This window comes from Patiria miniata, unplaced genomic scaffold (assembly GCF_015706575.1).
Source record: "Patiria miniata isolate m_02_andy unplaced genomic scaffold, ASM1570657v1 HiC_scaffold_25, whole genome shotgun sequence".
Taxonomy (NCBI): Eukaryota; Metazoa; Echinodermata; class Asteroidea; order Valvatida; family Asterinidae; genus Patiria; species Patiria miniata.
The window spans coordinates 7,453,329-7,479,678 of NW_024037064.1; the positions used below are offsets into that span (position 1 = coordinate 7,453,329).

The 26,350-nt window shown below is 39.8% G+C and overlaps 1 protein-coding gene across 12 annotated transcripts in view; it reads left to right on the top strand.

Moving 5' to 3' along the window:
• Window positions 1-26,350, top strand: part of LOC119733277 (rho guanine nucleotide exchange factor 11-like) — a 98,460-nt gene that overhangs the window by 12,007 nt on the left and 60,103 nt on the right. For all 12 annotated transcript variants that reach the window (XM_038206876.1, XM_038206867.1, XM_038206869.1 and 9 more), the window contains exons 2-4: window positions 9,941-10,014; window positions 11,968-12,072; window positions 14,321-14,370. In XM_038206876.1, the coding sequence (XP_038062804.1) occupies window positions 9,990-10,014; window positions 11,968-12,072; window positions 14,321-14,370 (180 nt within the window). In that variant the 5' untranslated portion in view covers window positions 9,941-9,989. The remainder of the gene's footprint in view (window positions 1-9,940; window positions 10,015-11,967; window positions 12,073-14,320; window positions 14,371-26,350) is intronic.

The following is a 26,350-nucleotide window of genomic DNA, read 5'->3' on the forward strand; positions in this document are numbered from 1 at the left end:
TCCAAAATCCACCACAGTGTAGACACCCAATGGCATGGTCTTTAACTTCTCAACTACCAGTAGTATGATTGTGCTGTTCTTTCCAAATTCCTACGATATCCATCAAAACCTCCTTGTAGACTTTGAATGATTTTGGAGGGTTTGTGTTAGTGAAAATTAAGATTGAAAATAAACCCTCCCCAAATCCTTCAAATCATCTTTGCTAAGTGGAGGATTTTGCAGGATTGAGGCTGCATGATCGTGGCTAAGGCCAAAATGTATGGCTGATGTTGCATAAATTTAGGCCTACATGTACGTGGTGTATATGTAGATGTATAGTTTACTTGAAATCCTCCGCACTGCGCCAGGATGTCACTGGCTCTGCCTCATATATTGACAGTGATTGCCAGAGGATTTTGCAGGATTTAGGCAGTGGTCACCCCTCTTAGGACGTGGAGGATTTTGGGAGATTGAGGTTTTCTGCAATTTTACTTGAAGGCGGTCCGAGGATTTTGCCGGATTGTGGTTGCATCCTAGCAAAAATGTCTAGGGTGTGAGAATCAACCAATTGAAATTGAAGCTGCTTTTCTGCACAGTAGACCTTTAAGATCCGTGCATCGTGCCAAGCTTTTAAAAAGTCTCGAAATTTACAACCCTAGTTCTGAGACGCACCTGTTGTCAATGGCGACCATAAAATTCAGAAATGACGACATTCATGTAAGGCTTGATGCATGGCGTGATCTAAGTGTCGCTGGGATCACAAAGGAGCAGCACGAGAAGAGCATTTTTCTGGAAACTCTTCTGTCTACATCATAAAACCCTCCGCCAGCACTTTCCAAGATACACACTTCTCTGACAACTATTTTATGTTTCTATGAAATGTTCTTCAACTCTTTTTGTTCAATTAGGCCCCCCCCCCCCCAAAAAAAATAGAGTCGGTGTCTGGTCAGCATGCGCGTCAATTTGATCACGCGTCAATGTTTTTTTTTCTTCCAAATTTTCTGCGGTAGCTACTGGTACAACAGCTCTTTATTGCTGCACCGTCGCAAAGTTTGTGGGCAGCTCGACTCCAAATACTGGAGAACACCAAGGCAAATGATGGAGGACACCAAGATACTAGTATATGACTTCATGAGGACACCAAAAAAGCAAAACAGTACCCACTGGTCATGTCTGTACAATTCAAGCTTGGAAAACAAAATGCATCGCCGCATCAATTCTGGAAATTTGGTCTGACCAGAGACTGACTATTTTTTTTTTGGCCTTAGGCTTGATTTGTTTTTGTTGTTGTTGTTGTTTATTGGCACTTTGGCAATACATGTATGTACTGGTTGTGCCCATGTGCCAGTCACTGCAGATCTACTAGAGGTGCCAGTGTTTCCGACGATTCTCAAATAGCTTTCAACCTGTGCTGAGGACAATTCCATAGACTAGTTAACTTTGGCTGTACGCATAAGGTTATTGCCAATTCATTGCTCGAATTTCATCTCAAACCGTTCATGAAATAGTCACAGGGTCACTCTTATTCTTGTTGCCCAGCTTTCACACATCCCTATTATCACACCCTCCGGGAATCTCAACAACCGTTTGCAGCGTGAACATGCGCAATAACAAACCTTTCATGCACATCATCTGCACAATCCCAGCTAAAGCCTGGTTAATCCCTTTTGGTGCAGTTCATACACAAAACGGCGGTTGAGTCTTGCATGTTTTTTTCTTTACCCCTGTCACTTGATAGTCTGGTCCCGGCCCCTGGGGAAATCTCACTTTTGGATTGCACTGTGTAGTTTGGCATTTGACACCATGTGCGGAGTGCGTTTAAGCAGACACCAGACCAGAATGCATTGTGAATTCTCAAATTTGTTTAATTGGTGTCATATCCCATCTCAAAAACAACAATTAAAAAAAAGCAGTTCTTTTACAAAAATTTCAAATTGTTTTTTGGGAGCGGTATAGTTTATTGTCTTTTCAGTTTTTGGTTGGTTCAGCTGTGCCTACCCAATAAGAATTAGTCAGTCAGTAAATTAAATATTGTACAAATCGTAAAGTTTTTAAGCTAGGAATTGCTTTGCACAATAATATTTAAAATAAATTAAGTATGTACCGGTACATAGTGTAAGAAAAAGTTAAACAGATTAAACACTAGAAAGTTGGTACAAAGAATATCTGATTTCAGTTTTCACATTACTTTCAAAATGTACTTTCTAAAATTTTATTTGTGGTCCGCAAGACAGCACATTTAAAGATATACATGTAGTCCATCATTTATAATGTGTGCATTTTGTTCGTTTGAAGCAAAAAAAATGTTCAAAATCTAATGAAGGATACTGAACAACTAACCTGATGAAGTTTCAGCTCATGCAGCTTCAGCTGTATATTCCAAGAAAAACAGCCTTCTAGGATCTCAATTTCAAATCAAAAGTTGCTGAATCATGTTTTGCATTGGGCCTGAATTCAGCGTCCAAGACGCATTCTCACTGAGCTGATTGCAGCTACGCGATGTCGCGCACCGATCCGACGAATTATAGCAACCCCGCGTGCGTGTGCGTCGTGCCAATGCTTGCGCGCGCTCTGCCGAATAACAAAACGAACTACTAATTTAAATTTTCCTGCGGTGCGTCTTAAGAGGCACCGTTGGAAAGGCCTTCTTTTGTTGATTACCGGTACTTCAAAATGACAGCTTGCCAGAAAGAATAATTTCACAGGGAGTTTAGTCCCCTTACTATCTTTCAACAAAGTATGTTTTTCAACAATAATTACGCCAGTTACTTTCTGGTGGCTGCAAATGATGGACAATAGATTTAACCCTTAATCCTCAATCCTCCAAAGTCCTTCTGGTGTTCTTTTTTTTTTGGGGGGGGGGGGTTTGAGGCTGAATGCAACATACAAATGTGGATGATTGTTGAGGATTGTGGAGAATTGAGGGCACACGGACTGTGATGGACATTTCGCACCTTTTTTTGGGTTTTTTTGGAGGATGGAGGATGAAGGTACCGGTTGATTTTGGAGGATTGAGGATGAAGGTACCGGTTGATGTTGGAGGATTGAGGATGAACAGTGTTGGAAGAAGAGGAGGATTGTGCAAGATTTAGGATGAATGCATTTTGAGATTCAGGGCTGTTGGAGGATATTGATGGATTGAGGCTCTGGGTTTCCTTCATCTGAATGTGTGCAAAAAATTGGAGGATTGAGAATGGTTTATATCCTACAATTGTTGGTTTTCTGCTTAAAAAAAAGGAAAGTTTCATTCGACATCATGTCATCTCCATTCCTCTAAATCAAACAAAGCAAAAACGAAATTGCTTTTATGGGGAGTGGTATAGTTCATTGTCTTTCTGTTACTTGGTTGGCTTGGTTCTACACACACCGGTACATGAAGAGTAAGTCATTCATCATATTGAATATTGAAGTGCAGATTGTAAACATTTTCAGCTATTAAATACTTTGCACAATAATTTTTAGAATTGAATACATGTTATAAAAAAACCGTGCTAAACAGATTAAATTTGTAGAAAGGAACATGTATTTGAACAATAAGCAATGCTCTCTTTTTAATTTTCAAATAAATTTCAAAATTGACTGTTAATAGTATGCATACATGTACTTTAATTATCTGTGGTCGGCAAGACGGCAACCTTTAAGATTTAGAACATACAGAATGTACACGTATGTATCTGATTGTACATGAAGTAAACAATTTTAAATGAGATTTTTTGAGAGCGCGCCGTTAATTTCAATTCATTCTTGATTGCTCGTCTGCTTACACAATCACAAGTGTCAGTTTTCATTCTCTGCCAACCATCATCTTTAAGCCGATTTCTTTATGTCTTCTTCAAAATTCAGCTGTTCAATTCCCAGTTTCTCTCCTACGTTCATTCAAGGAAATTAATAACCAAAAAAAATTCCAGGGTTAAATTGATTGTAAGCCGAGTACGGCCGCATCTGAAAAGGAGGAAAAAAACATGACCTGCATTTAATTAAGTGGCCAGGTCTCTCTTCGATGGTACCCATTTATTTATTGGATTTTGTTTTCGAAGAACGGAGAGGCGCACCTTATGGGCAGAAGCCTTGCCTGCGTTATTGCTTCTTAAGACGCCCGGTCGCCATGGAACAGTGATCTCGGGGCAGACGTCTACAAACAGATGTCCAGAAACGCTGCTGGAATCTTAATATTGCGGCAGTGGTGGTCGCGGATCGCGTCGGATCTTACACCGAGTTCGCGGGGTGAATTTGACAAGTGGATTTTTAATCAGCGTTTGATGGGAATTTTTGACCGAAGGCTGATGAGTGTTTGTATTTCTGGTCATTATTTTGGTGTAGTGCCGTTCTTCAATATTGTATGCTTTCATGATTGATGACAGTGGTTTGGTGGAACGGCGCATTATGGTCAACATGCCGCATCCGCCAAGGTAAAATAATGATTTAGTGTTGATGGGATGGTACCGGTTCATGTAGATAATTTTACTTTCAAATTTTTATCACTCTTGCGTTGTAAATTCAGGGCTTCTGTGTTTTAGGTAAATGAATGGCTATTTTACTTGTGACAAAATTTTTAGAGCTGGCAGACGTGATTCAACCCTAACAGAACTCAGTCCATCAAACCCCAAGGACATTTTTTGTTGGAATCTGTCAGGATGGGTACAGTACCCCTAAACTGACAGTCTTTTACATTGGGTTGGCACACCTCCAGAATCAAAGAATCAAAGTCAGAAATATGTGTGTGCAGTTTCCCATATGGTGTTAGAATTTGCCAGGATGGGTATGGTTCTTAGTAAATGATAAATCATGCTAGGGAGTTAGGGTTAAGGAATGTTTCCTGACTGAACAAAATGAACAGCCTTTCGAAAATTGTGTTAGATGTCCAAGATGTTTAGATTATTTAAAAATGGTGCGCAGCCACCGATAGGCCAAGTTTCCTGAAATTGATTGTTAGTTTTTTTGCGCAGCGACCGTTAAGGAACAAATGGTGGCGTACACATACCAGTACATGTAAGTCCTACGCATGGCGTAACTTTCGCACCGTTTCGTAAAATCGTCTACAGGAGCCAATTTTAAGCTTAGCAAAAATACATGTACCGGTTGGTCAGCAGCCAAAACGTCATACGTACAGGTATGAGCTAATGCCTTTTCTATTACATACACGTTGTAGCCCACAGTACAAATTGTAAATTGGCCATGGGCCGAATTATCAAAAGATTTTTGGAAGGAAAAATTAAAATTTGATTGCAAGCGTGACTGACTTAACTTACCAAGTACATTATAGGCTAGATGCACTATGACTACATGTACGTGTGTACACCTACACCAAAGTGTCATTTTAATTTGGCTATCCAATGGCAGTCAGTGTTTGTAAATCATGTTTGTTTAGTGCTGACTGCTGCCTGACAAACACATGTACACAGCAGGGCACATAATCTCACACCACACAGAATTGCACAGCGCATACATGTACAAATGTACCTGTACATGTACTAATACCCTGGTACCCATACAGTGCATCACTCATATTGCCTTTGGCAATGAATCCACATTATTGTGATCTGCAGTTGGTGTATGCTAGTTTTATGATTGAAAGAGCAGTCATTGCATGGTGTTTGGTACAATGTGGATCAGTTTCAATCGTGTAGTAAGACTGCCTTGTACACACCATTAGACTTTGGACTTTTATTGTATGACATGTATTCTGAGCAAAGCTACAAATGCAGTTCCAACACTTCATTACAACAATGCTTACAATGTACATGTAGCTCTCAGAGAAATAAATCGACGTAAAAGACAAATTGGGTCAATATTGCAGGACGCTTGCACGCCATTGCCACTGTGTGTGCTCAGTTGTGTTTTCTCACACACAGGAACCGGTACCTGTTGGTTTGCGCAGATCGTTGTTGGTAGTTGGTCATACTGCACCCTAGATGCGCACAAAACAGTGTACATGTAGAAGCCATGTTGGATTCTTGCTAGTATGAACCCAAGGTCTGCGGATTTGAGCCCGCGGATCCAACTCAAAGATTTTGGATTTGCATACGTGTACCGGTATGTACAGGTATATTGTGATACACCCTATAGGATCCGACTTCCTCAATCCTACAAAATCTTTTCGACCTGGTGGATTTTGAAGGGACTGGTAGTGTCAAGTCTCCACTACATTGGCTACACATCTGTCATGGCCTCGTAGTCTGGAGCATTGAATTTGTGATCTGCGGGTCTGCTGGTAATTCTGCAGGTTGTGGGTTCGAGTCCAGCCTGGGGTCATGGTGCGTGTGCCCTTGGGCAAGGCACTTTGTCACTCATTGCTTCTCTCCACCCAGGAGTAAAGGGGTACCTGTGAGGGCAGAGTTGGTTATTGTGATTAATTTTAGCTGCTTGTGCCGAAATAACAGATTCCGGTACTCCCCAGGGAGCTGAGATTGTCTTTGGAATGTTTCATTGGCCCAATGAGCAGGGTAATAATGATGTAACGCCTTGAGCACCAATACTGGCCGACACATGTGCTTAACAAATTTACACATAAAAAAAAGTTACTTGCATAAAATCTTTAAAAAAACCCCAATAATTAACACTTTTGAAAATACAAAAAAGATCAGCAACATAAAATATGCATTACAGTTGACAGTTCGGTGTACTTTTTACCAATTGAAACAGCTATAAATACTCCACTGCAAACACACAGCAACCTAGCAAGATTTGGCGGCTCATTTCAGTTAATATTTTACTCTTGTTGGTTATTAGATATCAGCTTGCAGCTACATCTAGGGTTTGTTGACACAGCAGCTAAAGTAGGTTAGCACACTTTCATTGGCCGCGTTAATCGGCCCAGAAACGTGTACATGAACAAGTACGTGTCGCAACGAAGATACAATTTGCCTACACGTACATGTAGCTAGCTGTGTGTTTATCATTTTTCATGGTGACTGGTGAGTTTCCCGCTAACCGTCCCTCACTAATTGATCTGTGCAACCCAGTTCACTGTGAATTTACAAAACACGCAACATGATTCAGCTAATGTAGCTAATGTAGCATGCCAAGTTGTCCTCTCACATGGTTGCATTGATGTGAAATTTCTCAAGCATGAGAAGATTTCTCAAGCCTGCCGAGTAGCAAGTGAAATGTTAATCTCTCTCAAGGGTTGTCAGAACGCTCAAGTACCGGTATATATGTAAAATTTCTCAAGCTTGAGACTTTTCTCAGGCCTTTTTGCATGGTGGGAACAGAGCTAAAGATTCAATGTCAATAGTTCCAGGGTTTACTCTAACCACCCTCAATCCACCAAACTCCTCCGGGCCGTTTTGGAGGAATATGCAGGATTGAGGCTGAATGATAAAAAAAATGTGGAGGATGCATTGTGTTGAGTTGGTATGCTGTACCCAGCATTGTGTTCAGCCATGCATAATTGAGCCCTGCATTATGCTTGATATCATCCGCACTGCCTCAACCTATTAACAGTGATTGTTGGAGGATTTGGAAGGATTGAGGCAATGGTCACCCCTCCACTGAACACATTCAAGAAATAACTGATAAGATTTTGAAGGATTGAGGCAATATTGACATGGTGGCAATTGGCAGGAATTTGCAGGAGTTAGGATGGTTCCTAGCTAAAAGGCCGGGGGGGGGGGGGGGGGTAGAGTTAACCCTAACCACCCAAAGTCTTCAAAATCCAACTGCATTTGTTGGAATCTGTTGGAGTGAGTACCTCACTAGTAAACTGATAATACTTTACATGGGGTCAGACATACCACCGTAATCAGAGTCCAACAGCTTGGGTGTTGGATTTTGCAAGAGTGAGGAAGGTTCCTATTGCATGTACAAATCACTGAACTTCTCAAGGGGTTAGGGTTCAAAATCATGCAGAAGATTGGCCCTCTAAAGAGCACGCATGTACCGGTACGTGCGGTACACAATGTTCATCTAATGTTTTAAGGATACTTCATTGTTCACTGTTTTAAAAACGATAAGAAACCTTACTGAGAATTGGAGTACTACCGTCCATGTACTGGTAGCTAGTCTACTGTATTTAGCACAAAGGTCAGATCCATTAGCTGCCAGAGTTACACAACGTAACTCAATTACGGAGTACTAGTAGACCTATTAGGCTAATTGCGTTAGCCGTGGAAATATGGCACAAGCCCACAATGCAATGCAGTTTATGCTACGCCAGTAGGAATCTGGCTGTGTCCTCAATAGGCCTTATTCACTGAGGACTCCATTTTGGATTGTGTTTAATCTACACGTAGGCCCCCTATTTTATAAATTGGAAACTGTTGAATGAGACGATGCCAGCAGCCAGACTATTTTATGATTGGAGTGCATTCCAAGCCTCACTTTAAATTTTTGTTTAACTGTGGCTTAAAACATTAGGGTACATACATGTACCGGTACATGTACCAGTATACCGGTACATGCTGTTTAATCATAAAAAAGCTTACATGTAATTATTCATCAGATCAGACTGGTTTAATTTGTAATGAACTTCTATTTACTTTGCTTTCATTTCTACTGGCAACTTCCAAATATGAAGAGTTTACCTCACTTTCAATTTATGGCCGACTCGTGAACAAAGTCTATTTGCATGGCAACTGCCGTGAAAGGCGTTATTGCCGGTCCAAGAGAGCCAACCTACCAGTAGAGTCCTAGAACCTCACTGACTGACAGACTTTCATTTGTGAGCTGGGCAGTGCTATCATATAGGATTACCCAATAACACCAATGAATGGGCTAACTCAAGCCAGACGTAGACCAAATGCATGAGAAGACTTTCAGTGAATAGCCGTTATGAATCAAATGAAAATAATTCTGTGCACACTGGGACCAGCTTTACAGGGTGTGCCTTGTATTTTTTGTGATGTAAAAAAAACGTACATATTAATGTTGCACAGCCACATCCCTACAAGGTACATGTAATGTACCTGTTCAAAATTGATATTACTTGGCCTTCAACATGGATTTTTGCAGCATCAGACCGGTACATTGTGCCGTACAATGATGTGCAGATGTTTCACGTACCGTAGTTTTATTGACTACAGGCACATGCATTTGTAAGCTAGGCTCTTTGTTTTTGTATGATTTTTTTCAATGTTTCATGGTCAGATTTCATTTTTTATCAATTCTCTATCAGTTATGCGTCATATTGTATACATCAGGTTAAGGAAACCCACATCAAAACGAGGATCTATATTTGATGTAATATGTAGACAGAGTCCAACAGTGTTCTACTAGTTACAGCTCATGCGTGCCCTTGATACGTGTGACAACTGCATTAAGACAGTCGCCCGTCTCCGACACGGTTTCTGATCGTCAACTTTCGCTGTCCGCTCGTAATGCAGAGGGCAGACAGGCTGCGCAGTACACCTCGGTCGGTTTTTTTTTTTGCGTTGATTATTAAAACAGGCCTGCTATGCATGGCTTCAGGATTTTAATGTACAGGTACGGTATCCCGGCGGCAGGATGAGTAACAAAGAATTGTATCTTAAGCTGACGGCAAGATGATTATGACTTTGCAGTATGGACGTGATGATAGAGGGCATTACATGAGAGTTCAGAAGTACAGTGGTGATTTAACTCAACATGATTAGGGTTGTGCTGATGAATCAACCGAATACTCGATGGTCGATCTTCCACCGAATATCAGAAATTATTTTTAAAATTTCAACTATTCAAAAAATATTAACAGTCTCCAAAATGCACAGAACAGTATGAGTCACAAGTCAACTAATGGATGTTTCCTCCAGCATAAATAAATTTTAAGAAATTTTCAAATTTCCTGGATTTGAAACTGAGTGATACCAAATGCGAATGATGAAAAAAAAAAGTCCTATTTTTTTATATGGTCATAGTTACTTTTTAAAGAGAACAAAGAAAAAATACGAAGGGGGATTGAATGCTTAATCAAAGGTTTCACACCGGTTCAATTTTGTGCTGTCTAACAAAAATTCCTAATTTTTGTGTATTGGTTTTATCTTTGCAGGTTATCTGCTCGTGTTTCCCCCAGGGTTAGGGGACCAATCTACAGATCCATGGAAACTTTCCAAGATCAGTACGGTAAGTCTCTGCTATTTCCCCTCCCTAGCTACCTCCGTCCCCTACCCCAACCCCACGCCCACCTCGATCTCCAACCCCATGCCCACCTCCAACCGATCCCCATCCCCACCCCCACCCCCACTATCATCCACCACCATCCCCTCCCTTACCTCCGTCTCCTACCCCAACTCCATGCCCACCCCAAACCCTATGCCCACCTCCAACCCATCCCCACCCTCACTTCCACCCCCCACTAACATCCACCACCATCCCCACCCGTACCTCCGTCTCCTACCCCAACCCAGTGCCCACCCAAACCCTATGCCCACCTCCAACCCATCCCCACCCTCACTTCCACCCCCACTTCCACCCCATCCACCACCATCCCCACCCCTTCTGACATCCCCACTACCACCCATTCTCCCACCCCTTAAACCTCCCTTCCTCAACCCCTTCCCCCACCCTTTCCCCCACCCCTTCCCCCATCCCCTCCCCCATCCCCTCCCCACCCCTTATTCCACCTCACCCTCTCAGATCCTTCAAAATCCACCAAGAGGTTTTGTAGGATTGAGGAAGGTAGAGTCCAAACACCATAACTTTACATGGGTGTCGATTGGTAGGTACAAAGAGTGTACCATCCTGCACAATGGAGGATTTTGTAGGATTGGGGAAGGTAGAGCCCAGCCACTATTACTTTACATGGCGTGTGATGCCCTTTCTGTTTATTCTGCTACTGTTTGATCTGCACTACATTTTAACTGTTAAATTATGTTGTGATTTTCCAACATTCAGTGACTTTGTTTTAAAACTGAATACAGAAGTCTTTTGGTAACAATCGCCTGTATGCACAATTGGTGGGTATTGCACAAGTCCTGCCAATATTCTGTTATTGAAAGGAAAAGAAAAAGCAATCTTCTAATGTGTTTGGCATTGATATTTAATGACTGTCAAATGTTCTGTTGCTGCTTGGCAAAATAAAGAGGCCACATCCAGGAAATGGGCTATTTATAATGTAAAGATGCAGCAGATGGTGTTACAATGGATTGTATTACATTGTATTCACCATTGTAATAACATATTTTACAAGTATTACAGTGTATTACAATGTAATACATTGTATATATTCCAAGCTTCTGGTAGAGAGTTTTAGTTGTGGCTGAGTGGGAACAACGTTCAGATTAGAAATATCGTTGAAGTGTTCCTGGAAATTCCCCCCCCCCTTCACTACCACACTACCCCTCACCATCGCCGTTTGCAAGTTAGCCACGCCCCTTAGACAACCCCTATGGAATTGTGTACATTAAGTTTTGTTTGACTCAGATTTGTGCGTCCTGTGTTCATTGTATGCCATGTAAGTGGACAATATTTGACAAGCTGTGTTGATTAAGATTTGAGGCTTTGCATGGTGGAGATACGAAATAATGAAAGGTTTGCTGAAACACCATGCAAACAATTTCTCAACTAAGAGAATGGTTCTGAAGTCAGGTTGGCGTAGGGGAGTCAGGTTGGCGTAGTGGTACTTTCCCCGCCTTCCACCGCTGTGACCCGGGTTTGAATCCCGCCTGGGCCAATATGTGGATTGGGTTTTCAGTCCCTGCCTGATTCCGTGGGTTTCCCCCAGAATATTCTCCTGGGCTTTTCCTCCCACCTCTAAAACTGTAATTTCTTCTCATTGTCTTCTCTCCACAGGTTTCTTCAGGCTTGCGAGCTACAGTGCCTAGGGCGCTTTTGAGGAATCCTGGGTTTCATTACCAAAATGATTAATAATAATAATAATAAAATAATAATGAAAAGAACCAGAGGTACATGTATAAACTCGACGTTCCTGTCAGTATGCTCTGACCGTCTTCAGGAGAGTCTTTATTCAAAGCTGTGTTGACGCGATTCTACCACGATAGTTTAATTAGGCACAAAGGATAAAAGATCAATGAGCACTGCGTATCATTGCTAACTAGCCATGTGCTCCATTGACAGGTCCCCAACTGATTCAGCGATGTGTGATTGTGCAGAAAGATGAGAGGGGTTACGGCCTGACTGTGAGTGGAGACAATCCCGTCTTCATTCAAAGCGTCAAAGATGGTAAGCATTAATTAGCCAGTTCTGAAATCACAGCTTCAGGTTCAGGGTTTAAAGGGAATATACATCATTTGCTTTTGTTGTAATTTTCAGTAATGGATGGAATTTGGGGGTTGGAAATATATAGCAAATATAGTTACACTGACTTTTTTGAGGTTTGGGGTTCGAAAATGCTATAAAAACCAAGAAAAACAATCATTTTCCTGTAGTCTGGTTCCCTGACTCCATTTAAGAAGAAACAGAGCAGTTTACATACATTGGGGAATTGTAAGGTCAGGGAACTAGTCTAGCTGGCTTGTACCCGTTCATAGGTGTGTAATCGATTGCAAACAAGTGCGATGGGGCCAGTATTTGAAAAAAAAGCCAGTTTTTTTTAACGCTGATCGGCCGATCAGCATTGGAAATTGATACAAAAATACCTCTTTTTTTTAAATGACAGTATACCAGGTGCCATGATTTTACAGGATGCTTTAGACTGTCATTCACCATGTTCACTAACAGTAATAGTCCAGTAAGGTATTTCAAAATGATTTGGTAATTCATATTTTTTGATGTTTGCAAATGTTGTATTTTCCATTATTATAAAATGATGACTATGGTTTAACCATTAAGCCATGGAAAAAAAAGTTGTTTCCTTGTTCCAAACCAACTTAGAAAATCATACAGAACCTGAATCTTTTATATTCCAAAAAAAAAATTGAAGGAAAAAATGGTGCCGCCCCACCTTAGTTTTGAGAACATCGCCCTTCATTTTTTATTTGTAAGTGGGTCAGCCTCGATACACCATGCAGCAAAGCCTTGTAAACATTGCAGCAAACACAATGAACTGTTGATTTACGTTTTAACTGCTGCAAATGCATGCAAAAAAAACTAAATAAATTAATAAATTAATTGACCATAGTCCTACTGAATTTGTTCTGGCTGAAAACTGTTACAGCCGTTTTGTTAAAGATGTTTTAGGGGTGATACAAATTGTCAAAGAAACATTATTCATTAATACCTCAGACAGTTTAGCTATTCCTATTGGTCGAGAGCCCGTCACGTGGCCGGTCTTAAACGGATGATAAAGACATGGTTAGCTGGTCTTAAACACTTTTCAAGTGTCACAATAAAATGTGGACTCCTAAAAATCCAGTGCCTCTTACCGTTTCACTGGTTGAACGTTCACAATCCTCCCGTAGGCATGCGCAACACTACCAGCGAGTCAGAATTTTATAGTTCTAAATTCAAAACGCAACGCCCCAGGTGCGTTCTGCGCGACATCGCGCAGAACATGCTACGCGCGCGTCAATCTCCATAAAAGGGTTGTTTACATCTTACTCGCCAGCTGAACACTCCATTATTTGCTAGAGGGATGTTTCAAAAAGCATGAAGTGAACTTGTTTAACAAAATCGGGATTTTTTGAACAAATTATTTGATATTTTTGACCGAAAAGGTATTTATGAATGGAAATCAATTTGTGCTCGATCGGTATTTATCACTCTGTTTAAGACCGCTTAGAGTCTGGGTGCTGATAATAACCCTCGCCTCCGGCTCGGGTAATTATCAGCACCCAGACTCTAAGTGGTCTTAAACAGAGTGATAAAAACCTCCGAAGCACACATTTATTCCCTTATTCATAGTACTGGACCAAGTCCGCCAAATTCCATCACTCACTCTGCTGCCAATGCATGACATAATGGAATCCACCACTGAAGTACTAGTGGATATTGATGGAATTAGTACATAAGGCACATTTTTGTATGACAAGAGCAGTACAGGATGCTAGGCAAAATCAATCAGATGCCCCTAGCACTGCTTCAGGCCTCCAGGCCCAAGTCACACTCCATCAATATTAAGTCAAACCAGGCCAGGCAGACCAAGTTTCTGAAATCCACCAAAATGGGAGGATGGATTTTGATGGAGTTGGGGAGGTTAGGGTTAAACAGTTCTCAAATCTTAGCCTTTGTATGTAGAAGTTAAATTTCTTGGGTTTTTTTAAGGATATTTAGTAACAATGGAAACTGATTATTCGTGAGGTATAGTTCATTCTTGAGTGGGACGGTGAACAGTTGATATTAACTCCGTTCAGTGTTGCAAGTTGATAGCCTAAGTGGTGTCCTCAGTTCACCTTGAAACTGCTTCCGTTACCATGAGGAGTAAATATCAACCAACTACCCTCAAACCATGTGACATTGATATATTTACACCCAAGATGGGGTATGAATTCATGAACTATTTGCTAAATGCCTCTCTCCATTTGGCCTCTAGATGGCGCCGCATTCAGAGCCGGGGTCCAGAAAGGGGATCGGATAATCAAGGTAGGATGAAATTTTTCTGTCTTAGTTTTCTCCCGAGACAATAAGCGCTCGGAAAAAAATGACGTTCATTTACCCGTAGCACAGTCGGTTGCTGTCGCATGTTCTAAAGAATTCAATTAAAACCGTGCTGAATGCAACAGAAAGCAACAAAGGTATTGTTGTAAAAGGTTGTTGCATACTGTTGCATTTAGCAGGCAACTCAAGTCCCTGTACTTCATTGCATCTTGTTGCATTTTTAGGGTAACTGCTCCTAGGGCAATACAACAGAATCTACATGTACTGTCGCATTTGGTTGCATTTAGCTGGGTAACTGCTTAATGCCAAGCACTGGGTTCACTGCACAATACAACAGAATCCGTTGTTGAAACTTGTTGCATTTTATAGCAGGGTTATATAGCATTTTATAGCATTACATGTACCGGTACTTTGTACACAAAGTTAGTGCTCTAGTAATTTAATATAGCTCTATGGTCCGTCCACACTAATGGTTACAACTTACAACTTTATGGGTGTGACATGGGAGGTGGATTTCAAAGCAGGTTTTTTGCTAAGTTTTGTTTTCTGATTGCACTAATTAGGCTGATTCACCGGAAATGTAGGAAACTACTAGGTCATTTTTAGATTTTGAGCATTTTTGTTGGTTCAAACAAAAACAAATGCACAATGGTCTACTTTACCTTTAAAATTAAAGTGTAAAACAGGTAGGGATTTAAACATACTACGAGATGAGAATTGTGGAAAAGCCGTCAACCATTTAATGGAATTACCATCCAGCTATCTTATGGAGTGCTTTCACTCGAGGCAGATTCGCTGAAATCGCACCGTAAGGGTGACAGACTTTTCAGGCTAACAAGATCAGACAGCTTAAAGACGTTTGATCCCCGATGGCGAAAGCGGGGTTGGAAATCGGAGAGCGGTTATCGCGGAGAATATTGTGAATGATGCCATTGTCATTTGGTGCATGTACCGGTACATTGTAGTTGGGTTGTTCAGGCCCTGATCTGAAGTCCGCAATGGAGGGCGCTAGTCAACATGAGCTTGGAATGATAGAGATCTCTAAAGTTGCAATTTTAGTGACAGTTGATTTTGGAGGATGCATTATGTCAAGGTCTTAAGCTATACCTTGTGTTGTTTATACTTAGCCGTGCATAAGGTATGTCTAGATTATACTAGGTTCATTTATCATCCTCACTGCTTGTGGATATCATCGGCACTGCTCCAACATCTGATGATTTTGAAGGATTGAAGAAATGGCCATCCTTCCCCTGAACAAATCCAAGAAATAATGGATGGTTTTGGAGGATTGAGGCTGAATCCAGTTTACATGTACATTTTAAATGGTGGCAGGTGGAGGATTTTGTAGGATTGAGGATGGTCCTTAGCCAAAAGGGCTTTGGGGGTTGTTAACCCTAACCTTCCCAAATCTTCCAAAGTCCTCTTTGCAAAATGGAGGATTTTGCAGGATCGAGGTTTATAAGGCAAAAACGTGTGGCTGATTGGTACCGGTGGGATGTGCTGTGTCAAGGTCTTTGGACAGACCTTGTGGCTTGTGTTGTTTATGCTCAGCCGTGCATAAATCTGTAGGTCAAAATTATACTTGAAATCCTCCGCACTGCTCCAGGATGTCACTGGCTCTGTCTCATTGTATTGACCTGGATTGCCACAGGATATTGCAGGGTTGAGGACCACATTCAAGAAATAACGGAGGATTTTGGAGGATTGACTCAGTATGCATTTTTTACATGGAGGTACATGTAGCTGAAGGCTTTTGCAGGATTGAGGTTGCATCCTAGCAAAAATGCCTCTATGGAGTTAGGATTGATGATACTTGAATGGCCAAGAAGTAAGGGAAAGAAAGGCAGGAATACATGTCACACGTTGGATCCTAAGTTCATAGAATGACCCACTTACAGTATGCGTCGCATACGTGCAAGACATTTGAGTTACCCGTACACTAACCACAGACTGTTACGGAACCATATTAATGAGGCTTTAGATTACCACTCAGATGAGAAGCAGCTAAAGACACACTGACAGAGTCGAGGTGTTAAGAGTTGCCTTGTTGTCAGGGTGTGAGGGATGCGCTGAGTGAACAGACAACTGAAGGGGTGGAAAGATGGCGAATGTAAAACTGCCCCAGTACTTTTGAACTTGCAAAAGACTGTTTTGGGGGTTTGCAACATACATGCACGAAACGAACATGGTGCACTATCAGTTGACAGAATGTGCCTTCTGTTCCAAACATGGTGCATAAAACTTCCAAAGATAAAGTCAAACTCAAGGAGAGCAATAATATAGAGTACCGAAGTGAGACGTCATTTAGAACCGGAAAGTGTAGTGCAAACAAATGGAGTTGGTTCACGGGCTGAATCACGCGCAAACGTCTTTCAGGCACATTTTGTGCACGTGACAAATTCACTTCGGTACTCCATACTGTTTGTTTTCTAACACTGGCCGCCCCAATTAATCAGATTTTAAAATTTTACAAGTGTCGCATGTGTCAAGGATCTTGTCGTAATTGAAAATTATCGTTAGCTGAGACCAGTAGAATATTTGGAAAAGTGTCCGCTGTCTCGAGAAGATGATTATTGATTGGGCTTTCGTATCCTAGATTTTGATAGTAGGCCTACTACATGCTGATCTTCATTGAAAAATTGGTTCTGCCATTTGGGTTTCCTTTTTTTTTTACTCACCCTGTAAAGGATATTCATGATTTCAACTTAGTATCAATGTTTGAATAGTCTATTGGATCCAATATCCAGTAATCGAATACTAAATTATTCGAACATGCACAACACTACATCATTTCACTAATACGTATCTACATTTACCTGATCATGCATGCTGTACATCATATCAGCATTGAGACATAATTCCGGAGTATCCAGGATATTTCCGTCGTTCTATTGAACCAGACAAATTCTGGTCTTTTTTTCCTCGCCATCGTTCACAATCCCAACTCCCCAACCTCATTGGAGAATGTTTACACTTCAAAACACCGGAAAAATCCCAAACCAATGAAACCAAACCCGGCCAAATCTCTCCAGGGAAATTTTGGGGAAATTCTACATCGAATAAAAAATTCTCGTCATGGGGACCATTATTCTTTTTGGTATCCGATGAAAGTCACTATGGTTGCATATCGGTACTGGGGCATTTTGTGGAGCTACTAAGCATGGACGAATTTGGTAAGCACAGAGAAGTTTTACTGTAAGCAAGAAACAGTCACCAACCAAAAATGCCATGTGTTGTTTATTGCACACTATACATGTACATGTAACTGGTTTTCAGTTAATATTTTTGTTAACTGGGTGGGTGTACGAATCCTCTCAGAGGCTTTTTGAACACAGTCCTTTGTGGTTTTGTGAGTGGGTAGAGCACTGGAACGGCAATCCATAGGTCACAGGCTCACACCATGCTCCAGTCAATTTCTTTGTTCAATTTGTAAGAATTATTTTAATACACCTAATTAGGTTCCCTTTGTGGTTCATTTGGAAGAATAAACGTTTTGTCCAATTGGGTTAGACATGTTATATCCTATATGTTGTTAATAATTTACAATGATGTACATTACATTCGTACGTGACTGAGCAGTTCTTCCCACACCCTGCCACTGAAAAACATAGCATTTCATGCCACCATGTACATGTATTGGGAATTTTTGTTCATGGATACAATCTTCTTTTAGTACGGCAGAATATAGGATTGTGCCTTTGATGATACAAGCATGGCATTTGGCACACAGTCAGAGTATGTCTTAAGAAAAGGTATTTGGCTATAAGGCCATCGCAGATTTGCCCTTTGACAAATATAGGTAGATTAACAAGCTGGCAGCCATTTTGAAACTTTTAAAAACTGCTTGTTATTCTACCTATATTTTTTTCAAAGGACAAATCTGCGATGGCCCTATAGTCAGATATTTTTCTCATGACATACTCTGACTGTGTGCCAAATTTCATACTTGTATCATCAAAGGCACAATCCCCAACATATTTCCCCTATCTGCCCCACTGTAATTGTAACAAACTTATCATCAACATTTGTTAATTTGTTAAAGTAGCAGACAAATTCATTTTGACCTACATGTAGAATAAAATACGAAGTAAAATGTGACTGCGATATCAGTCAAATGAAGGTGGCTATTTTTTGAGCTAAACATTTCAGACAGTGGCGCCCTGGCACATTCTCCGTATTTCCTTGTTTATTATTCCTGTACTTGACAATGCAGCCCATCCAACAGTTTTACACTCTAGTATGGCAACATGAGGAAGCTTAGAAGACAAAGACAGACAGTCTAAAAATAGTCTGATTTTGAGCAAATTGTTATTTGTCAGTCAAGAATGGTACGGTCCGAACCGTAGGGAGGAGTACTTAAAATGTGCCGGAGGTGTAGAAATGAAAGCAATTGACTTGTGGGACGCCAAATAGAAACCAGAATAATATGTGTATCAGTCTGTGTGATTTGGCATGCAGGAACACAAAGGAAAACAGACAAAATGTTGCAACCTGACGCCACTTAATACTGCGATTGCGTGCAAGGTCTATTGAAAGTCAAGAAAATTGAAAATGTTTCTCAGTCCCAGATTCATGTCTTATCATCATTTTTGCAATGAATGACCTTCATTGAGATGATATGAAGAGAAACGTGGCGTCAGGTTGCTACATTTTTTCCAAATCAACACCAAACAAAAGGTTTTCTGGAGATGAGTTAAATAAATTGGTGGAAACGGGATAGAAGAACTAGAAGAAAACAAGAGAAAGTAGAAGCAAATGGGTAAAAATCATGACAAGAACAAATGCTGGTTATTGGAATTTTGACTGCACATGAGAGTACATGTTCATGTATAAAGATCTAGATTCATTTCTCATTTTGTGCATTTTTTTTTTCGTTTCAAGCAAGGAAAGTGCTCAAAATCTAAGGAAAGGGTGCTTAACAACTAAACCTGATGAAATTAGCTCAGTGAATGCTGTGTATTCAGAGAAAACAATATTTGTAGGATCAGTGTCTGAGACACCTCATTCAACCGATTGCAGCTGCGTGATGTCACACGCTAAACCGACGAATTATAGCAACCGTGCGCGCATGTGCGTTGTGTCGGCGCTTGCGTGCACCCATTCACGGCTTCTCCAAATAAAATCGCACTACTAACAGAAATTTCCAAAACTGTGTCTTTAGACCCATCTATGGAGATGGCCATATTGTTTTCTACAAAATGACAGCATGCAAGAAAGAATAATTTCACAACGAGTTGAGTGCCATTAAATTTTTTAAACCAAGCATGCTTTTCAACAGTAATTTTGTCCGTTACTTTTTGATAGCTGAAAATGATCTACTCTACCTTTAACTAGGCCGGGGTATGTACATTGTACATTCGGTTGTGATTTGCGAAGAACAAAACAAATCCCCAAAAAAGAAAAAAAAAATGCAAAAACAAAGGGCTTTTTTTCATGACATTTAGAAATCAAATATATTTACCCTGATGGGGTTTGAGATAGAAGAACAAGAAGGAAAAAGAAATTAAAACAACAAAAGTACAAGAAAACAATCATCGACTAAAAAAAACACAAACAACACCTGCCAGGATTAGATCCTAGGCTGGAAGTGCGTGATATTCCAAAATCTTCTGCTTAATAAAAAAACAGCCCAGGTCTCAACACTGACCAGCCATCGATAACTGCAAATCTTGGCGAATTTCCCCAGCGAGCCTAGCTCTACTTAACCAATTTCCCTGAACAGGGGTAAACCTTAAAGATCAGAGCACTAAACCCCAGGTTAAAAATATAATAAAGACCCCTCTAATCTCAGACGGCCGCTTATAGCTTCAAGCGCTGCGCGGTGATTTTCTCTAAATCAGCCGGAAAAATTTGGTGTCGGGTATGGCAGTGTACTTTTGAGAGACCCATTAAAATGTGTCACAAGGGATGTAATGATGCAGTCTTGAAGAATATGTGGGCGGGGGTTATCTTGAGGGAGGGTTTTATAATTGGGAAGGGTCAACAATAAGGCAGAAAATTTCAGGGAAAATTTGTAGCGATTTATCATTTTGGGAGGTCATGTATATACATGCAGGTATTATAGAGGGGTGTTCTTTGAGATTTAAATTTAGTTTCGAAAGAAAGAACAGTGACCTGCCATATCATAACGAGGAATAACCCCCACCTTTAACTGTTCAAGACATCATGTTAAAGGGCGAATCATTGGCTTTCCGAGGAAACCAAATATATTTCTGTACATGTAGCTTCATTTACTCCAAATACATGCCACAGGAACTTCGACAGTGTCCCTGGAACTTCACTGACCTCATGTCACGAAAACGGCTTTAAAAAAAAAATGCATTGGGCTGCCAATGGCAGTGAAAAAGTTCTTCAGTTTTTCCACTTTTGAGGGTATTTTTTTCCCCACTTTTGAGGGTATTGTTTTCCCAGCAAAAATGCGTATTGTGTATCTTGGATACCTTGGCTACTCAAAAATAAAAATAAAAACGCCGAAATTGATTTTGACATGCATTTTCTAATGTTCATTTTATAATTTTCTGCTTGAGATTATTATTCACTTACAAGTGTACAGTCAATTAAGGTACCGTATTTCATAACGATTCAGTAGTTGCAAATGTTGTATCTTACACGCATGTATCTTTATGCAACTCATGACATTGCACACGCCCATGGTCAGTAAAAACCCTAAATTTTAATAATTTGATCAAAAACATTTACATCTGGCTGAGATGGTAAGATAAAATATTGCCAAGCATAAAAAATCCACCCACACTTTTAATTTCAGGCGAAGCCCAAATATTGAACCTCCTTTTTTATTAATTTGCGAGAGCGCGCTCAAGTCAGGATCCACTCGATTCAAATTTCTCACTCAGACTTCGAAATCTATAGTGGCACCTACTCGTAAGTCTATACTAAAATGATTTATTGGGCATGTATACTATCGCATTTTTCGATCAGCCACATGCCTCGCAGGCAGCACGCTGAGTTCAGTTCTCCACTTCCAAAAGAATTTTTTCGGCTCATAATTAACAGTACGGTTGCTAGGCAACTAATAGGTGACCTTTTGTGACCTTTGGGTCGTGGTAATTCCAAGGTATCCCCAAATTCCTGAGTAATCAGTTGGAGAAATTCCTACATACATTGTAATTCCCCGAATACACACGCATGTTGGGAAAATTTGTTTAGTTTTACAGGAATAGTTTTTGCAGAGCTCTGTTAGTATTAGAAGTTGCAAAAAAAATAGGTAGTTTTTAAGTAAGATTTGAGGCTTTGCATGGTGTAGATGCTAAATAATGGGAGGTTTGCGTAAACACCATGTGCTAATAATTTCTCAACTAAGAGAATGGTTCTGAAGAGTTATACCTCTGGTTCTTTTCAGAGCCATTCTCTTAGTTGAGAAATTATTCGCACATGGTGTTTCCGCAAACCTCTCATTATTTAGGTAGTTTTTGCTATGATTTCTCATTTCAGAATGTGTGTTTATTTCTGTGTTGATTTGTAATTCCTAAATAATTTACAGAATACGCACGCCCTCATTTAAAAATTGAAAATGTAACTACATGTACCCTGAATGTAGTTAAATATTACTGTCCCTCTAAGGTTTTGTAAATTAAATGGGTTTGAGAACATGGTTAATTATTTACCAATACCTTTGTGTTACTCATGTTTAACTCAAAGGAGGATCTGTGAAGCTACAGGTAGGTCCTTTTTATAATTGGGGTTTTGTTTAAATGTTTTGGAAAATTTGTAAATGAAAACATTGTTTTGTGTAAACGTTTAAACATCTAAAAGTACTTGAATTGTGGAATGTGTACCAGCAAAGCCATCATCACAACAGCGCCCGTTGCTGTCAACAAAAAAATTGCAGGAAAAATGTTTTAAAAAAAAGTGGGCCAGGAAAATATAATCACGAAAGTACCGTATTTGTCATTACAGGCTGAGTCCAAAAGAAGTGACCCAAGTTAAAGATTTCTTTCCTTAAAAAGCAATCAAATTTGATACATCAATGAAGTACATGTACATGTATACATTTGTACATTAAAAGAGCATGTTCGTCCACTCAGCTGAAAAAGAAAAGAATGACTGAAATTGATCCATGCTATCAGAAGTTACGCATGTTTTACTAAAAGAACGAAAGCCATTGGAAGCTATTGAGCTTTTAGTGACAATTACAGATTACACACAAGCATTCAAATATAAATGAGATTTTAATGATTGAAATCAAAACCGAAACTTTTTTCTACTGTCAGATTTTGTGTTTTGAATATGAGGAACAAGTCATTTTTTCGGCTGAAATATTGATGGTGATTCTGTATGTTTTCCTTTGCAAGTTCTCGTTCATTCATGGAGGTGGGAAAATGTCCATGTTTCATTGTATTTAATGGGTATTCATCAGTTCGTACCGGTAGAACAGTAAATGATCAGTGGTGGACAGCCGAGTCTTGTAATCTTTTTATTTAAAATAGACATAACTTTGGAATAGAACATGCAAATTTTGTGAAATTTTCACCGTTACAAGTCAATAAGATGTACTTCCTTCTGTTTTTTTCTGATGAAATGGAGTAAGCCAAATAATTTTCAAATATTTTTCAAATTCTATCACTTTCTTTTGACTTGCCCTGTATTTGATACATTGTACATTTCAGAGGCGTACATGTAGATATTTGCACAAAACATTTCTTGAGTAAGACATGTAGATCTGTGATTGCACCTTTAATTAAGTTTGTGGACTGTATTACTTTACATGGCATTGCCTATACACAATGACCCGATCAATAGAGAGTACATGTACACCGGAGAGAGAGACGGCCCCAAGACATAAATTATCTGCAGATAGAGACGGCACGAAGAGAAACAAATTGACGAGCCTCATGGGACGAAAGATGAATGAATGCTTAATTGAAAATACTGCACATGTGCAGTGCACATGGCATTTAGCCCGAAATCCTTTACATTACTTTTAGCACTGACTTTTATGAGAAACAAAAGTTTTAGAATTTTAATGAATGGCCCATTATGTATTTAATATTCTTTGCTGGAGTTTAAATTCCTTTATATTAACCTCCTCCCCACCTAAAAAGAAAAAGAATCGGAAAAGCCAGTTTTTAAGAGATCAGAGTCTTGGCTAAAATGATAATGCTTTTGTGGTAAGAGTGGCAAGAAGTTGCGAGAACTGGACATCATCTGACACATGGGGGCGCTTCTGAATGCAGCGGGAGTCTTAGACACCTTAAAGAAAAAAACACTTACACCTGCCATTTGCCTGAAATTTCTGTTATAATCAAAGCGCTGCGTAGTATAACTGCTATTTTATAGGACGCTCTTCAAAGGCGCACAGGAGACGGTCACATGGCGTTTGCGTTTTTCACAAGCAGAATGAGCGTTTGTGTAACATGGCGGTTACAAGATGCAGTATTTTGCTATTACAAACACGCAACGTAATTTATATATGTAAATGGCAGGTCTAGGTTTTGTTAAGATGTCCATGGTGGGACTGGACACGATAGAACACTAGGTGGCGCTGTGCATTTTGGCATACATGTCTAAATGTGACACAGTTTTGTTGCCAAGACAATTTTGGTGACCAATTAAAGTTGGACAACATTGAACTGTAAGGGGCGCTTCTCATGGTGGTTTATGCATATTTGCTGCCAGTAAATCAACTTAAGGTTTGTCGAATACTTTGAACAAAAATTGAATGCATAACAAATTTCACAATCACAAAATAGTCTCTGCGAAATTCACCAGAGTTGAAAAGTGCTCAACTTTTGAGAATTCGCAGGGCGAAATCTTGCAGTGACATCAACAATTCCTATTGGTATTTGCTTTCGCGCTGAGCTTTAATAAGCCTTTTTGACAATTTTGGTGACTAAAAAAAAAAGGTCAAAATTTGCAAATGTCACACCCCCTCCCCTTCTGTTCGAGCCCAAAAAAAAGAAAAGTTGCCACTCTAGTTGCTACGGCAACCGTTTTATCCTTAATCCCGCAACTGCCCCTTTCGCTCCTTAAAGTAGTCCTATCATGAAGGAACCGAGTTTCCGTCCGAATAGGAAACAGTCGTCTCGGTGTCATTACGAGGATTGCTGCGAGGAACTACATGCAACCGGGAGATACAAGATAATACTGGATGAAATATAAATAGCCACTGTGTGATTTCATGAGTCGTTGAGTGAAGTGGCTAACGCTGGCTAGGGGGCGAAAATTTCAAGGAGTTTTTGAAGTGAGCAACTGTATAATACTTAGCACATTAAAGAAGGGGTTGAGATTTGTCAGACATTTTTTGATTTCTGGGGGGGGGGGTTGGACATGATTTCTCCTGCTTTTGTGATTTCTAATAAACCCTTTTGAAATATGGAATTCTTTGTACAGTCGAGTCTTGTTATAACAAACTCGTTCGGACCTAGCCAAATTGTTCGTTATATCAGAATTTTGTATTAAGAGGAACATCAGTCCCATTCATTGTGCACATAAATGCACAGTCGGGACCAAGGCTTTATATTCGTTATAACCAGAATTTTGTATTAACAGAGTTTGTACTAACGAGAATCGACTGTATCATGTTTATGTTCATGTACATTGTACAATGTGCTAAACAATAGGACAGAACTTTGGGTAAACTAACATTCATCGAGATTTTTTCTATTTCAGAATTTGTTTTGTTCATGATTTCTGGATTTTTAAACATCCCTGAATTCAAGTATTAGAAAAGAGAATGAAATTCTCCCTACAAATACAATACTGCTTGTTGCACTTCATATTCAATCAGACATTCCGTTGACAAGTTATGGCTATTTACATTTTGTAAAAGTTTGCATAATGTATTAACATGTCAAGCAAGTGGCTTCTAAAGTTTCATCTTTTGTAGTTGTGAAAATGAAAGATGCCAACTGGGTTTCCTTAAAGACACTTTATTCCTCGATGTTTGTACTTTTTATTTAAACAATGTGTAAAAGATATACATGTATCAAAATAACAACTTACCAATAAATCTAAAAATCAAAATAAATTCAAAAATCACCCCTTGCAGCCTTTGCGACCTTTGACACACGATCATCCAATTTGATTATTTAGAAACTGCCTATTCTCACATCTAAGGACTGGTATCCAGTTTAGGCATGCTGTTTGTGTTGAATAGTTTGATTGTACCATATGACTGCCATCAAGCGCTCAGAATGAAGAAAACACGACCTTTCCTTGACCTCAAATATAAAGTGCATACAAGGACTCTTCCATTACACACACCCCTCCATATTGTACAACTTAATAAACGCTTGAAAAGTAAACAAACTAGAAAACTCAATGTAATTTAACACCTTTTTTTTTTATAATTCAGTGCCAAAGTAAGTGAGAACGTTAGGCACACCCCCTTGTATAAAAGTGGAATTCCCAAATTCACTCCTCAAAGTGCACAGTAACAGCAATTCCAGTGGGCGATTCCATTTTCAGATGGGGTGTGAGTCTGCACTCACAATGGCTCAACTTTTTCAGCCGCATATATTGTGTACGTTTCTTTGTGCCTTTATTTATAGTACTTTAGAAAGGTCCGGAATACTGAGAACTGGTTTTCCAAAGGGCATAAGTTAAGTTTTAGAACGCCCAATTTTTAGGCAATGATCCATATACTTGCCATACATGTACATGTACTGTACAGTGTACCAGTATGCATACATACATTTACAACTGCGTAGCTGAAGAACGTGTGCATCTTCATGGATTTTCTAGACTTGAGCCATGCTGTGTAGATTTAAGGTATATATATGTACATGTATGCATTTCATTCAAAAATTCTTTCATAATTTTTTTTTTAATTCCCAACAGCAGAGAAGCAATTTCTTGTCAAGAACTGCTCTAGAACTGTCAAGAACTGCTCTAGACTTTGTGCTTAAATTAGTTCGAAATGTCTTCAAAACTTCCTAAAATTGTTTTGAAGCACTGTCAATCATGTTATTTTCTGTCGGCGTGATTTGTTATTGAAGAGCCAATA